Source organism: Lipotes vexillifer, unplaced genomic scaffold, assembly GCF_000442215.2.
Source record: "Lipotes vexillifer unplaced genomic scaffold, Lipotes_vexillifer_v1.1 scaffold1518, whole genome shotgun sequence".
Lineage (NCBI taxonomy): Eukaryota > Metazoa > Chordata > Mammalia > Artiodactyla > Lipotidae > Lipotes > Lipotes vexillifer.
In genome coordinates this window covers 390,933-406,331 of record NW_006789830.1, presented here as the reverse complement: position 1 = coordinate 406,331, position 15,399 = coordinate 390,933, and the positions used below count along the sequence as shown (strand labels likewise).

Here is a 15,399-nt window from a genome sequence, read left to right as displayed (position 1 = left end):
CACACACACACATACAACTTCCTGGCACTTCTTGTCCCCTTTCCTGCCTTATTTTTCTCCATAGTACATACCACTTTCTAACGCACTCAATAATGTATTGTTTCGTTTGTGGAACTTCCCTACTGGGATGTTTGCTCCAAGAAAGTATGGATTTTTGTTTCCTAGAACATGCCTGGCACATAACTGATGTTCAGTAAATATTTGTTGAATAAATAAGATTGACAAAGATGAACATTCCATAGTATTGGTGGGGATTTAGGGAAACACCCTTTCATATGTTGCCGGTCAGAGTGTAAATTGGAATTACCTCTTTGGAGGGCAATTTGGCAAGATCCATCAAAATTTAAAAAGGCATCTTACCTATGACCCAGAAAGTCAGCTGCCAAATATTTATTCAAGGGATACACATGTCCAAACACATAGTGAAAGGATATTCACTGCAGCATTATTTTAATATCAAAAGGCTGGAATGAACTTAAATGTCCATTCATAAGGATCTGGTTAAAATAACATAAGGGCATGAACTACATAAATGCAACTACATAAATGCGTAAATGCGAAGAACGATAGAGGAAGTTATACATGTAGTGGGTGGAAGAGTCTCCATGGTAAACGGAGTGAAACAAGCCAGGGACAGAAATGTGTGGAGTATGCCACTGTTGGGGTAAAAAGGGAGAGGACTACGGGTGCCTATACTTACAAGTGTGCAGAAGGGTAAGTAATATACACACACACGCACACATAAATAGCTCTGCAAAGTCGCAAAATACTGATGATAGAGGTTGCCTTTTTTGAGGGAATTATTCAAGGACTGGGAGACTTGAAAACGATTTTTAAAAGTTCGTTGTGAATATAGTACTTAAAAAAACTCACTTCTGTAATGCATCAACCCTATTCTTTCGCTAACTTTTACTCTTTGTGGGACTGACATGTTAAAAATTTGCCCTAACCTCCGCTTTGAAGGCAAGGGTGGGGCTGGGAAGGAGGACCTTTTATTTCCTCAGGGAGTGAAGCCAATAAAACGTATAAATAGATCCAGCCCAACCTCGTGCTCAGTGACTCGAGGGCTTGCCCCTCCTTCCCCCAGCCCCGTCCCCCACGGTGCCCTCGGATTTTGCCGTCTGGCGGCTGGAGTCCCTGCTTCCTCCTTAGAGGGCAGCAGCGAAGCGTCTCGGGAACGCATGCGCCCCAATTTGCGCCCGGGGAATTAAAGCGAGAGAAGAAAAGCCCCAACAAAACCCGCGCCCTAAACAAAACCCAAGTGGAGGGAAGCGCGCGGCCCTGCAGCTCCGGGGCCGTGAAGGCGCCTCCCGCCTTGCCCGCGTCCCCGGCCGCAGCGTGATGCGCACGGACCGGCCCGCGACGCCCCGGCCGCCACTGTCCCCGCACCTGGACGCCGGTTCGGTGGCCGCGCCGCAGCCGCGCTCGCTCGCCGCCGCCGCCGCGGCTTCCTCGGAGTCGTTCGGCGCCGGCGGGGCACCTCGCTCTCCATGGGGCTGAGGGCCTGGCTGAGGATCGTGTGCTGCTGCTGCTGCCCGTGCAGGTGCCTGGAGGAGCCCGCCGTGCCCGAGAAGGAGCCCCTGGTCAGGTGGGTGCGCGCCCCGGACGCGATCTGGGGCTCCCTGGCCGTTGCCGGGCGCCGCGGAGTGCGGATACTCGTGTGCTCGTCAGAGCTGGGGACGTGCGCTTGCTTTAAGGTCACACTGAGGCGCAGATTAAGCCCCTGGGTTCCTTACAGGAGATCCTGCTCCTTGGGTTTGTTCCTCGGGTAAAATATTTGCCTGAAAGCACAGATCCTCGGAGACACCTGAGACCCAAGTGGAAGCCTGTGGAAAACGGCAAGAATTCGGGTGCAGTGACCCCGCAGAGAAGTAGGGGAGAGAAGTTTGCATAGGGGTCCGATTAAATACAACTGTGACTGCCTATTTCTGTTTCAGTGAAATGGGCAACTGTGAATTTCTGTTTCACCCAGGAAAAAAGTTGGATACGTTGTCATTCAATTTTATTACTGAAAGAAGACGATCGCAGTGACTGAGTGCAAGGAAATATTTTTCACATTAAAAAAAAGTACATATTTTTCTCAAGGGACAGCTTATTCACTGGGATGTTGATTCATTACAGATTAAGCTATGAAGTGTGAGGAAATTTAATGCACATTAGCGATGTGCTAAGTGGCTTTGTGAAGGCACCATCCAGCACAGCTTTGTTCAGGGCTGTGATTGTAAGCAATTATTTTATATCCTGACTGATGAAATTAAAGTTTCACTAGGGCATGACTTGGAGGTAGATATGATAGAAACAAAATATTTAAAATGAAATTAGGAAATAGTAGATGAGGCAGAACTCCAGGGTTGGGTAAGCAAACGTGGAAGCCAGTGTTTGTTATGAAGTATGCAACTAATATGATAAAGCTTTCACAATTTTTTTTTTTTTTGGCTGTGTTGGGTCTTCAGGGCTTTCTTTAGTTGCCACGAGGCTGCTCTTCGTTGCAGTGCGTGGGCTTCTTATTGCGGTGGCTTCTCTTGTTGCAGAGCACGGGCTCCAGGCACACAGGCTCAGTAGTTGTGGCTCATGGGCTCTAGAGTGCAGGCTCAGTAGTTGTGGCACACAGGCTTAGTTGCTCCACGGCACGTGGGATCTTCCTGGACCAGGGCTCGAACCCGTGTCCCCTGCATTGGCAGGTGGATTCTTAATCACTGCGCCACCAGGGAAGTCCCTCACAACTTTTTTAAAAGCATGATTTACCTTTTCTTACTCTATCGAGTCCAAACATTTTACCTTGATTTTTGAGATCCTACATAACCCCTTCCCTCCTGTCCACTATTATTTTCTGGTACATTACACACTGTACACTCCTTGATTTAATCAGACAGGCATCCTTACTGCACTAGGAACAATCCAACCTTCTTATTCTCTCCAAGCTTGCTTCAAATAGTGACCTTTATTCTTTCTGCCCCTTCCTAAATGCTAGTTCTCAAAGTCTCCTCAAGCAGTCTTCTTTGATTTTTTTTGCCCTTATTCATCTTTCTCTCCAATAACATAGGGTTTAGAACTTGCCATCTGCCCCTCACTGTTTAGTGAGCACACATGTATGTAAATATGTCCTGTTTGTATTCTATGTATAAAGTCATACACACAATACCCAATGTTTTTGTTTGCTCTTGCAGTGGTGTTCCCACTTGGATTATTAGATTGTTGCGGGCACGGAGAAACCCAGTAATCTACTGCGAGTCTTAAACGTAGTGGGTAACAATCTGGAGTTTCATGCTTGGGTTTTACAGTCAACTTATCAATATTCATAGTAGCATGAAATACAGCTCTCAGCTTGGTCTCATTCTCAGAGCCTTGGGTGTTTCCAATATTCTTTATGGAATTGCTATTTAAGATGATAGTTTTGGTTGTTTTAATTTTTAAAATATTTTTATTTTTTTGCGGTACGCGGGCCTCTTACTGTTGTGGCCTCTCCCGTTGCGGAGCGCAGGCTCTGGACGCGCAGGCTCAGCGGCCATGGCTCACGGGCCCAGCCACTCCGCGGCCTGTGGGATCTTCCCAGACCAGGGCACGAACCCGTGTCCTCTGCATCGGCAGGCGGACTCTCAACCACTGAGCCACCAGGGAAGCCCAGTTTTGGTTGTTTCAAAACCTCAACCCTCCCCTGCCTTGATTTACACTGTAAGTCAGTGAATTTTGCAAGTGAGTTTAAGAAGACAGAGTCAGTTGGGGCAGAATAGCATAGTGCTCATGAATCAGATTGCCTTGGGTTAAGTTCCAACTGGGGGACCTGGCACAAGTTATGAAACTCTTTTTGTGCCTTAATTTCCTCATCTGTAAAATGGGGATGGTAATACCGCAAAGGGATGAAGTGAGAAACAAAATGAGCTAATCCATGTGAAGTGTTCAGTATAGTGCCTGACACATAGTAAACAGCCAATGAATTTTAGTTATTATTAAGTATCATTGCTATTCTTCTGAGCATGTGCATATGGGTGGACTGGTCTTTTGTGGTTTAGTGTCATTCTGGCATCATTTCAATATAATATTTGGGAAAAGCAGCCTATTAATGGGTGTGTGGAGCAGTGACGTGTGTGTGTGTGTGTGTGTGTGTGTGTGTGTGTGTACCTGCATGTTCTTTCCTGCCCAAGTCATTGGAAGGTCTAGTTTGAAATTATTTTTAAGTGTGAGGTTCAGTGCTTTTTAATACATTCACAAAGCTGTACAATCATAACCACTATCTAACTCAGAACATTTTTCATCAGTTCAAAGAGAAGCACTATATCCATTGGCAGTCACTGGCTGCCCTCCCCTCCCTGCCATTCACCCCCACCCCCCAACTCCCCACAGTCAACCACTAATCTACCTTCTGGTTTCAGAGGTTTGACTCTTCTGGACATTTTGTACAAATGGAATCATTCATTATGTGGCCTTTTGCATCTGACTTCTTTCACTTAGCGTAAGGTTTTCAAGTTTCATCCATGTTGTAGGGTGTATCCGCATTTCATTCTTTTTTTGTCATTGGGTAATATTCCATTGTATGGATATATTACATTTTATTTATCAATTGATGGACATTTGGGTAGTTTCCACTTTTTGGCTTTTATAAATAATGCTGCTACAAACCGTGGTGTACAAGTTTTTGTGTGGACGTATGTTTTCTGTTCTCTTGGGTATATACCTAGAAGTGGAATTGCTGGGTCATATAATGAATTCTATATTTAACTTTTATTTTTTTAATAACTTTATTTATTTATTTTTGGCTGTGTTGGGTCATTGTTTCTGTGCGAGGGCTTTCTCTAGTTGCGGCGAGCGGGGACCACTCTTCATCGTGGTGCACGGGCCTCTCACTGTCGCAGCCTCTCTTGTTGCAGAGCACAGGCTCCAGATGCGCAGGCTCAGTAGCTGTGGCTCACGGGCCCAGTTGTTCTGCGGCATGTGGGATCCTCCCAGACCAGGGCTCGAACCCGTGTCCCCTGCATTGGCAGGCAGATCCTCAGCCACTGCGCCACCAGGGAAGCCCCTGCATTTAACTTTTTGAGGAGCTGCCAGGCTATTTTCCATAGTGGTTGGTTTGGAATCTTGATGTGGTGAAATGATATGGTCAGATGGTCGTAACTTTATTTTTTATTAAGAACTTCATTCTTCATGTCATTTTTTTTTTCATTTATAAAAAAGGTTTTGTACAGATATCTCCTCCCCCCAGCTAAATCCTTTATTCTATGGTAAAACAGTGGTTTTCAAGTTTTATTTCATACCCCAAGGTAATAGTGCCTGGAAGGGGTGTGGTCAGAGGGAAGATGTATGTCATTTGTATGCCTGATCACCTGTAGTCCTTTTCCAAAATGGACCAGGGACTCTTCGTTAGTTCAAGAAAACCAATTTTTAATCTCAGCTCATTTGCCAATCTGACATTTCCACTTGTGTTCTTGACCTTGTTCCTTTTGCTTTTCCTGGAACCTTGTATGTGAAAGAGAATGGTGGTCGCTTGTCTGGTTTGCATCTGTATTTTTCAATGTCCCACTAGTTCTTTCTTTGCCCTTTCTCTGGAAATATGCTGGGGCCTCCTTTGACTAAAAATTCATCCTGATATTGTCATTTTCTTTAGCTGCCATCCTTTGCAGCAGGTGCAAATGTCTCTAAAGTATAGTCAGCTGTACCCCTACCTCCTTCTTCACCTCCCACTCATCCTGAGATTTGTCTCCTTCCCCTGCAAGAGTACATGAAATGTAATGTTCTTTTGAAAGTTTCAAGAGAAAGAAATTTGCTCCTGTTTTCTCGCTGTACACGAGTACCCCTGTGCTGACCATCCTGGCCTTATTTCTCATTTCGTCTTTCCCTGGCCTCCGATCTCACATTCTCTAGTCTCTGTGCCCGTGATCTGTGTAATCATTCTGGTTTCCCTTCTGGTGCCTCTGTTAATGGCATAATTGTTAGCTAGACATCTTTTTGTTTTCTCTACTGCTGAAGATTCTACTCGGGTTTTAAGGCCCGTTTCAGTTGCCCCCTGTATGATGAAGTCTTAGAAGGTCTCTCCAAGCAGTTATGGTATCTCTTTTCTTTCTTTTTACCCCTCAGGTCACTTACTGCATTCTGCCTGGTATTATTACACTTATAAGGTGGGTGCTGCAACCCCTGCCAGACTGGAGGTTCTAATCTAGATTGGGGGGGCATGAATCTTTCCTTAGCATTCGCTGTTGTGTTGCACAGTCCCCCACGTGGAGTAAGAACTGAATAAATACTTTTGGATTAATATAAATTATAATAGCCATTAATTTCTTCCTATGTGTAAATTTTAAGAAATGTATTTAAAACAAAATGTTATGAAGAATAACAGCATAAGCACGCACATACCCAGCACCACACACCTTAAGAAAACATTGGGCTTCCCTGGTGGCGCAGTGGTTAAGAATCCGCCTGCCAATGCAGGGGACACGGGTTCGAGCCCTGGTCTGGGAAGATCCCACATGCCGTGGAGCAACTAGGCCCGTGAGCCACAACTAGTGAGCCTGCGCGTCTGGAGCCTGTGCTCCGCAAGAAGAGAGGCTGCGACAGTGAGAGGCCCGCGCACCGCGATGAAGAGTGGCCCCCGCTCGCCGCAACTAGAGAAAGCCCTCGCACAGAAACGAAGACCCAACACAGCCAAAAATAAATAAATAAATAAATATTAAAAAACAAAACAAAACATTAACAGTAGAGTGGAAGCCCCCCATGTATCCCTTCGTGACTGCACGCTCCCCCCACCCCGTCCCCCTCATAGGTGAGCTCTAAATTGAATCTGTGTTTGGCCTTCTTAACTTTATATAAATGGTGCATACTGTATGTAGTTTTTTTTTTTTTTTACATACAATCTGTCATTTAATTGTTGCTATGACCAAATGAGATAGATGTTATTTATCCCCATTTTATAGATAAGGAACTCAGGGCTTAGTATTTAGATAATTAATTCAAAGTCACAACTGATAAGTCGGAGAGCCAGAATTTGAATCCATGTCTGTGTGACTTTAGAGTCCATGCCTTGCATTGCAGAAAATTCAGAAAACTACCAGTGTCCAACATTAACTGATAATATTTATATATTAGACACTGGTGGATATCACTAGCCTTAGCTCCTGCCCATTGTGGCCCCTTTCTCCTGCCCTTCATCCATGCCCTTCATTAGTATAATTCTTCTACCTAGTTGTAAGAGCAACCTGGCCCTGAGAGCCAAGCCCAGGGGGAGTTCGGAGACCTGAGTCCTCGTCCCACCTATTAACGGGCTGTGAGATTTTGGGGAACTCTCTTAACTTCCTTGAACTTAAATTTCTTCTTCTGTCCAATGGAGAGATCCAACTTTAAGTTACAGCCTTGAAGGGCTGTTCCAGGCTTGATGCAGACTGTCATCTTTCTGTGGACTTGTGTCAGCTGAAATTCTATTTGACATGGAATACAGGGGCAGTGAGGCTGTCTGTAGACGTAGGAAGCAGCCTGAAGGCCCAGGACGTGTGAATCATGACTGTTTGTCAAACTCTTTAGCTGCCGAGGTTTACTTCACCAGCAAATAGGTGAATAGTCATTTCTAATGCCAGGAAGCTTCGAACACGTCTGGGCCTGGAGAAATGACCCATGGCCTGACATGGGCTTGACACCAGGCTTTGGCCACAAAGAAAGCCAAAGGTTTCATTCGATCTCACCTTCACCCCAATTTTAGGACTGAGTCATATAATGTTCATCTTGTCCATCATCTATGTAAGGTTTGAGGTTCTGAACGCCATTCTTCCCTGCACTGACTATATTCCTAAAGTAGGGTAAATAGTGATCAAAATGATAACAAAATATCATTATGCTCTGAGGACAGGCTAATAATGCATATGGATTGTTTTGGAATGTCTAGATTATTGTTTATTTGCCTGTAAAATAGTGAATGACCTTTTGGCTCAAGGTTTCATGTTACTAATTAAAAGAAACATTGGGGTATGTGTTATTAAGTTCTAGGGCTGCTGCAACAAATCACCACAAATTTGGTAGCTTAAAAACAACAGAAGTGTATTCTTTCAGTTCTGGAAGCAAGAAATCTGAAATCAAGGGATTGGCAGGGCCATGTTCCCTCTGAAGACTCTCGGGAGAATCCTTCCTTACTGATTCTAGCTTTGGGTGGCTCCTGGTGTCCTTGGCTTGTGGCAGCACAACTCCAGTCCTTACCTCTGTCGTCCTCCATGTTTCTGTCCTCCTCTTGGTCTCAAATCTCCTTTTCTCTTCTCTTATAAGGATACCAGCCGTTGGATTTAGGGTCCACCCTAAACCCAGGATGATCTCGTATCAAGATGCTTAACTAACTATTGATACATCTGTAAAGCCTCTATTTCCAAATAAAGTCACATTCATAGGAACTGGGGATTAGGACTGAAAGATGTCTTTTCGGGGGACACTAGTCAACCACTGCAGGGTACTTTTGGGAAAATGTTTGAGCTCAAAGCATTGGTTTTTATTTCACTTTTATAGCAGAGCTTTCTTCCATCAGTGATGAAAGCATTCTCTTGCCTTGTAAAAATCCACACCTAAGCATGAGTTGTGCCCCTTGAATTTATGTGATTCTGGAGGCACAGCTGCAGTCACCTTTAAGCAGAGAGATGCCCAAATCCTCTGTCCACTAGAAAGTCTATCACCAGATGCCATCCAATATGGACATCAGAGGCCTGGAGAAGTCTAAAATGGAAAGAAGTGCAGTGTCAATGTCACTCGCTAAAGCATCTTCCACGAGGCTTACTTGTAACTTTTCAGGGAAGTATAATTCTTACTCTCTGACTTATTGGCTATTAATAACTGATAAGCATCACGTGTCCAGTTGTTCAAAAGCAGAAGAAGAAAGGGAAAGAATGAGCAAACCATGGTTGAGTTTTTATTCGTGGCTCTCTCTTCAGCTGCCTAAGTGCACCTAACAATCTTCCAAATCTGTTTTGCTCCCTCCTCTTCTCAATGCCCACCTGCAGCTTCCATTCCTAATAACAGAATTTATGCACCCATTTGTGGGCAGTGAACGGAGAACAGATGTCAGTGTTTTATTTTTCTACAGTGCCTGGAATTCCCATTAGGGGAAAAGAAAATAAAACCTCAGTTTGCTCTTGATGGTTGTTTTATGGCCATAAAGAGGGGCTGTTCAGAGGAGGAACTGATCGGGGCCTGTGAGTGTCGGCAACAGAATTGAATTTTCCTGATGATAAAGAAATGGTTCAGTCGGGACTTCCCTGGCGGTCCACTGGTTAAGACTCCGCGCTTCCACTGCAGGGAGAGCGGGTGCCATCCCTAGACTCCTGGTCTGGAAAGTAAGATCCCACATGCCGTGTCGTGCAGCCAAAAAAAAAAAGAAATGGTTCCGCCTGAGTCATACTGCGCCAGCATGTCGAAGAGGGCGAGAGATTGAAGTTATGATGTACGCCTTCCCATCAAGCGCTGCTGATCCTTTTATTTTTTTAACATCTTTATTGGAGTATAATTGCTTTACATTGTTGTGTTAGTTGCTGCTGTATAACAGTGAATCAGCTATTCGTATACATATATCCCCATATCCCCTCCCTCTTGCATCTCCCTCCCACCTTCCCTATCCCACCCCTCTAGGTGGTCACAAAACACCAAGCAGATCTCCTTGTGCTATGCGGCTGCTTCCCATGATCTATTTTACATTTAGTATTGTATATAAGTCCATGCCACTCTCTCACCTCGTCCCAGCTTACCCTTCCCCCTCCCTGTGCCCTCAAGTCCATTCTCTATGTCTGCATCTTTATTCCTGTCCTGCCCCTAGGTTCTTCAAAACCTTTTTTTTTTTTTTTTTTTTAGATTCTATATATATGTGTTAGCATACGGTATTTGTTTTTCTCTTTCTGACTTACTTCACTCTGTATGACAGACTCTAGGTCCATCCACCTCACTACAAATAACTCAATTTCATTTCTTTTTATGGCTGAGTAATATTCCATTGTATATATGTGCCACATCACCTTTATCCATTCATCTGTCAGTGGACACTTAGGTTGCTTCCATGTCCTGGCTATTGTAAATAGTGCTGCAATGAACATTGTGGTACATGACTCTTTTTGAATTATGGTTTTCTCAGGGTATATGCCCAGTAGTGGGATTGCTGGGTCATATGGTAGTTCTATTTTTAGTTTTTTAAGGAACCTCCATACTGTTCTCCACAGTGGCTGTATCAATTTACATTCCCACCAACAGTGCAGGAGGGTTCCCTTTTTTCCACACCGTGTGTGTGTGTGTTTATCTTTGGGCTTTCTATCCTGTTCCATTCATCTATATTTCTGTTTTTGTGCCAGTACCATACTGTCTTGATTACTGTAGCTTTGTAGTATAGTCTGAAGTCAGGGAGCCTGATTCCTCAGGCTCTGTTTTTCTTTCTCAAGATTGCTTTAGCTATTTGGGGTCTTTTGTGTTTCCATACAAATTGTGAAATTTTTTGTTCTAGTTCTGTGAAAAATGCCATTAGTACTTTGATAGGGATTGCACTGAATCTGTAGATTGCTTTGTGTAGTGTAGTCATTTTCACAATGTTAATTCTTCCTATCCAAAAACATGGTATTTCTCTCCATCTGTTTATGTATCATCTTTAATTTCTTTCATCAGTGTCTCTTAGTTGTCTGCATACAGGTCTTTTGTCTCCTTAGGTAGGTTTATCCCTAGGTATTTTATTCTTTTTGTTACAAAAATGGTAAATGAGAGTGTTTGCTTAATTTCTCTTTCAGATTTTTCATCATTAGTGTATAGGAATGCAAGAGATTTCTGTGCATTAATTTTGTATCCTACTACTTTACCAGATTCATTGATTAGCTCTAGTAGTTTTCTGTTAGCATCTTTAGGATTCTTTATGTATAGTATCATGTCATCTGCAAACAGTGACAGTTTTACTTTTCGGATTTGGATTCCTTTTATTTCTTTTTCGTCTTTGATTGCTGTGGCTAAAACTACCAAAACTATGTTGAATATTAGTGGTGAGAGTGGGCAACCTTGTCTTGTTCCTGATCTTAGTGGAAATGGTTTCAGTTTTTCACCATTGAGAATGATGTTGGCTGTGGGTTTGTCATATATGGCCTTTATCATATTGAGGTAAGCTCCCTCTTTGCCTACTTTCTGGAGAGTTTTTATCATAAATGGGTGTTGAATTTTGTCAAAAGCTTTTTCTGCATCTGTTGAGATGATCATATGGTTTTTCTCCTTCTATTTGTTAATATGGTGTATCACATTGATTGATTTGCATATACTGAAGAATCCTTGCATTCCTGGGATAAACCCCACTTGATCATGGTATATGATCCTTTTAATGTGCTGTTGGATTCTGTTTGCTAGTATTTTGTTGAGGATTTTTGCATCTTCGTTCATCAGTGATATTGGCCTGTAGTTTTCTTTTTTTGTGACATCTTTGTCTGGTTTTGGTATCAGGGTGATGGTGGCCTTGTAGAATGAGTTTGGGGGTGTTCCTCCCTCTGCTATATTTTGGAAGAGTTTGAGAAGGATAGGTGTTGACTCTTCTCTAAATGTTTGATAGAATTAGCCTGTGAAGCCATTTGGTCCTGGGCTTTTGTTTGTTGGAAGATTTTTAATCACAGTTTCAATTGCAGTGTTTGTGGTTGGTCTGTTTATATTTTCTATTACTTCCTGGTTCAGTCTTGGAAGGTTGTGCTTTTCTAAGAATTTGTCCATTTCTTCCAGGTTGTCCATTTTATTGGCATATAGTTGCTTGTAGTAATCTCTCAGGATCCTTTGTATTTCTGCAGTGTCACTTGTTCCTTCTCCTTTTTCATTTCTAATCCTATTGATTTGAGTCTTCTCCCTTGTTTTCTTGATGAGTCTGGCTAATGGTTTATCAATTTTGTTTATCTTCTCAAAGAACCAGCTTTTAGGTTTATTGATCTTTGCTATCATTTCCTTCATTTCTTTTTCATTTATTTCTGATCTGATCTTTATGATTTCTTTCCTTCTGCTTACTTTGGGTTTTTTTGTTCTTCTTTCTCTAAGTGATTTAGGTGTAAGGTTAGGTTGTTTATTTGGGATGTTTCTTGTTTCTTGAGGTAGGATTGTATTCCTGTTAACTTCCCTCTTAGAACTGCTTTTGCTGCATCCCATAGGTTTTGGACCATCGTATTTTCATTGTCATTTGTTTCTAGGTATTTTTGGATTTCCTCTTTGATTTCTTCAGTGATCTCTTGGTTATTTAGTAGTGTATTGTTTAGCCTCCATGTGTTTGTAGTTTTTACAGTTTGTTTCCTGTAGTTAATATCTAGCCTCATAGCATTGTGGTTGGAAAAGATACTTGATACGATTTAAATTTTCTTAAATTTCCTTATTTATTTTCATTTTGGTTGATCTGTCCATTGGTGAAAGTGGGGTGTTAAAGTCCCCTAATATTATTGTGTTACTATCGATTTCCCCTTTTATGGCTGTTAGCATTTGCCTTATGTATTGAGGTGCTTCTATGTTGGGTACATAAATATTTACAATTGTTATATCTTCCTCTTGGACTGATCCCTTGATCATTATGTAGTGTCCTTCTTTGTCTCTTGTAATAGTCTTGTCTATTTTGTCTGATATGAGATTTGCTACTTCAGCTTTCTTTTGATTTCCATTTCCATAGAATATCTTTTTCCATTCCCTCACTTTCAGTCTTTATGTGTCCCTAGGTCTGAAGTGGGTCTCTTGTAGACAGCATATATACAGGTCTTGTTTTTGTATCCATTCAGCCAGTCTGTGTCTTTTGGTTGGAGCATTTAATCCCTTTACATTTAAGGTAATTATCGATATGTATGTTCCTATTCCCATTTTCTTAATTGTTTGGGGTTTATTATTGTAGGTCTTTTCCTTCTCTTGTGTTTTTGTCTAGAGAAGTTCCTTTAGCATTTGTTGTAAAGCTGGTTTGGTTATGCTGAATTCTCTTAGCTTTTGCTTGTCTGTAAAGGTTTTAATTTCTTCATCAAATCTGAATGAGATCCTTGCTGGATAGAGTAATATTGGTTGTAGGTTTTTCCCTTTCATCACTTTAAATAGGTCCTGCCACTCCCTTCTGGCTTGCAGAGTTTCTGCTGAAAGATCAGCTTTTAACCTTATTGGGATTCCCTTGTATGTTATTTGTCACTTTTCCTTTGCTGCTTTTAATATTTTTCTTTGTATTTAATTTTTGATAGTTTGATTAACATGTGTCTTGGCATGTTTCTTCTTGGATTTATCCTGTGTGGGATTCTCTGCTCTTCTTGGACTTGATTGACTATTTCCTTTCCCATATTAGGGAAGTTCTCAACTATAATCTCTTCAAATATTTTCTCAGTCCCTTTCTTTTTCTCTTCTTCTTCTGGGACCCCTATAATTCGACTGTTGGTGTGTTTAATGTTGTCCCAGAGGTCTCTGAGACTGTCCTCAATTCTTTTCATTTCTTTTTCTTTATTCTGCTCTGCAGTAATTATTTCCACTATTTTATCTTCCAGGTTACTAATCCGTTCTTCTGCCTCAGTTATTCTGCTCTTGATTCCTTCTAGAGAATTTTTAATTTCATTTGTTATGTTGCTCATCGTTGTTTGTTTGCTCTTTAGTTTTTCTAGGTCCTTGTTAAACATTTCTTGTATTTTCTCCATTCTATTTCCAAGATTTGGGATCATCTTTACTATCATTACTCTGAATTCTTTTTCAGGTAGACTGCCTATTTCCTCTTCATTTGTTAGGTCTGGTGGGTTTTGGCCTTGCTCCTTCATCTGCTGTGTGTTTCTCTGTCTTCTCATTTTGCTTAACTTACTGTGTTTGGGGTCTCCTTTTTGTAGGCTGCAGGTTCTTAGTTTCTGTTGTTTTTGGTGTCTGTCCCCAGTGGCTAAGGTTGGTTCAATGGGTTGTGTAGGCTTCCTGGTGGAGGGGATTGGTGCCTGTGTTCTGGTGGATGAGGCTGGATCTTGTCTTTCTGGTGGGCAGGTCCACGTCTGGTGGTGTGTTTTGGGGTGTCTGTGGCCTTATTATGATTTTAGGTAGCCTCTGTGCTAATGGATGGGGTTGTGCCCCTGTATTGCTATTTGTTTGGCGTAGGTTGTCTTGCACTGTAGCTTGCTGGTTGTTGAGTGGAGCTGGGTTTCAGCGTTGAGATGGAGATTTCTGGGAGAGCTCTCGCCGATTGATATTACTTTGGGCCAGGAGGTCTCTGGTCCAATGTCCTGAACTCAGCTCTCCCACTCAGAGGCTCAGTCCTGACACCCGGCCAGAGCACCAAGACCCTTATTAGCTGAAATGCCAAACAGAATGTCTTTATGGAAAAGTCTCTGCTGATCCTTTATAGGTTGTCTGTAGCACTTACGCCATACCAGTCATTGTCATAAGGGCTTTCTATCTATTAATTAAATCCTCGCCATAACCCTATGAGGTATGGTCAGTTCTTGTGAGTCATAGTAGTTACATTCTATGGTCACTGCGAATACTGAAATAAAGAATCATGGCTCCAAGGGGAAAATCCAGGGTTAAGTCCCTGAGAGCCGATTCATCAACTGGTCAGTATATAACCTTGTTTTTTGTGTGTTTCCGCTTAAAGACACCTTATTAAATATATATTATTGATTCATTAACATTGAACTGACAGCCAATAGCTCTATAATTCATGCCTCAATGAAGCTTATCTAACACATGGTATTTTAGCACTTCAGCACTATGCTTGGGAGCTAAACAGCGAAATCACCAACAAAAAGCACAAAAATGCAAAAAACCATGGCACTAATAGACCACAAAAAGGACACTTGTTCCCAGTACAAGAGTGGAAACATGAGAACTTGTGCCTCGGATACTGCAAAAGCACCATGAGTATTGATTTGGGGATCACAGATACATTTTAGTGAGTGGGCCAGTTTGCAAATATGGAATCTGGGAATAGTGAGGCTGGATTGTAATTACATCTGTAATCCCTACTTGACAGCAGAAGAAACTGAGGCCCAAGAACTTCAGTAGCTTGCTAAGGGGCACTCACGGCTGAGCTGGAATTCAAGTCCTATTCTACTTCCGTTCCATAGAAAGAGTAGAGCCCTCCTAGGGTGCAGGGTGGTGTGTATCTAGCTGCTTATGTGGTGTGTTCTAGACATGGTGTTTGAAGTCTGAGACCTGCCCTGAATTGTTATAGCTTGGAGTCCAGAGACATTGGCTTATTTTTCTGTCTTAAGGCTGTGAAGCCAGGGGCCAGTGGGAAAGAAGGGTGGTGGCTTGAAGACATTTAAGAGGTGATCAGAGTCAACTCTAGGACAATAATCTTTCACACGTCTAGAATCTTTCATTTCACCATGTGGGCTCACATGACCTCCAAGCTGATCAAATTGTCTTCTACCTTTGGAAGGCTTTAAAAAATGTTGACTAATTTGCTAGTGTCAATGGGATCTCTCAGACTGGGGCCCAGATGGCCTGACTCTTTCC

The 15,399-nt window shown here is 42.4% G+C and overlaps 1 protein-coding gene across 1 annotated transcript in view; it reads left to right on the top strand.

Annotated features, from left to right (window-relative positions):
- The first annotated feature begins 1,490 nt into the window (after window positions 1-1,490).
- Window positions 1,491-15,399, top strand: part of MREG (melanoregulin) — a 67,646-nt gene continuing 53,737 nt past the window's right edge. The window contains exon 1 of the mRNA XM_007462851.1: window positions 1,491-1,588. Coding sequence (XP_007462913.1) covers window positions 1,491-1,588 — 98 coding nt within the window. The remainder of the gene's footprint in view (window positions 1,589-15,399) is intronic.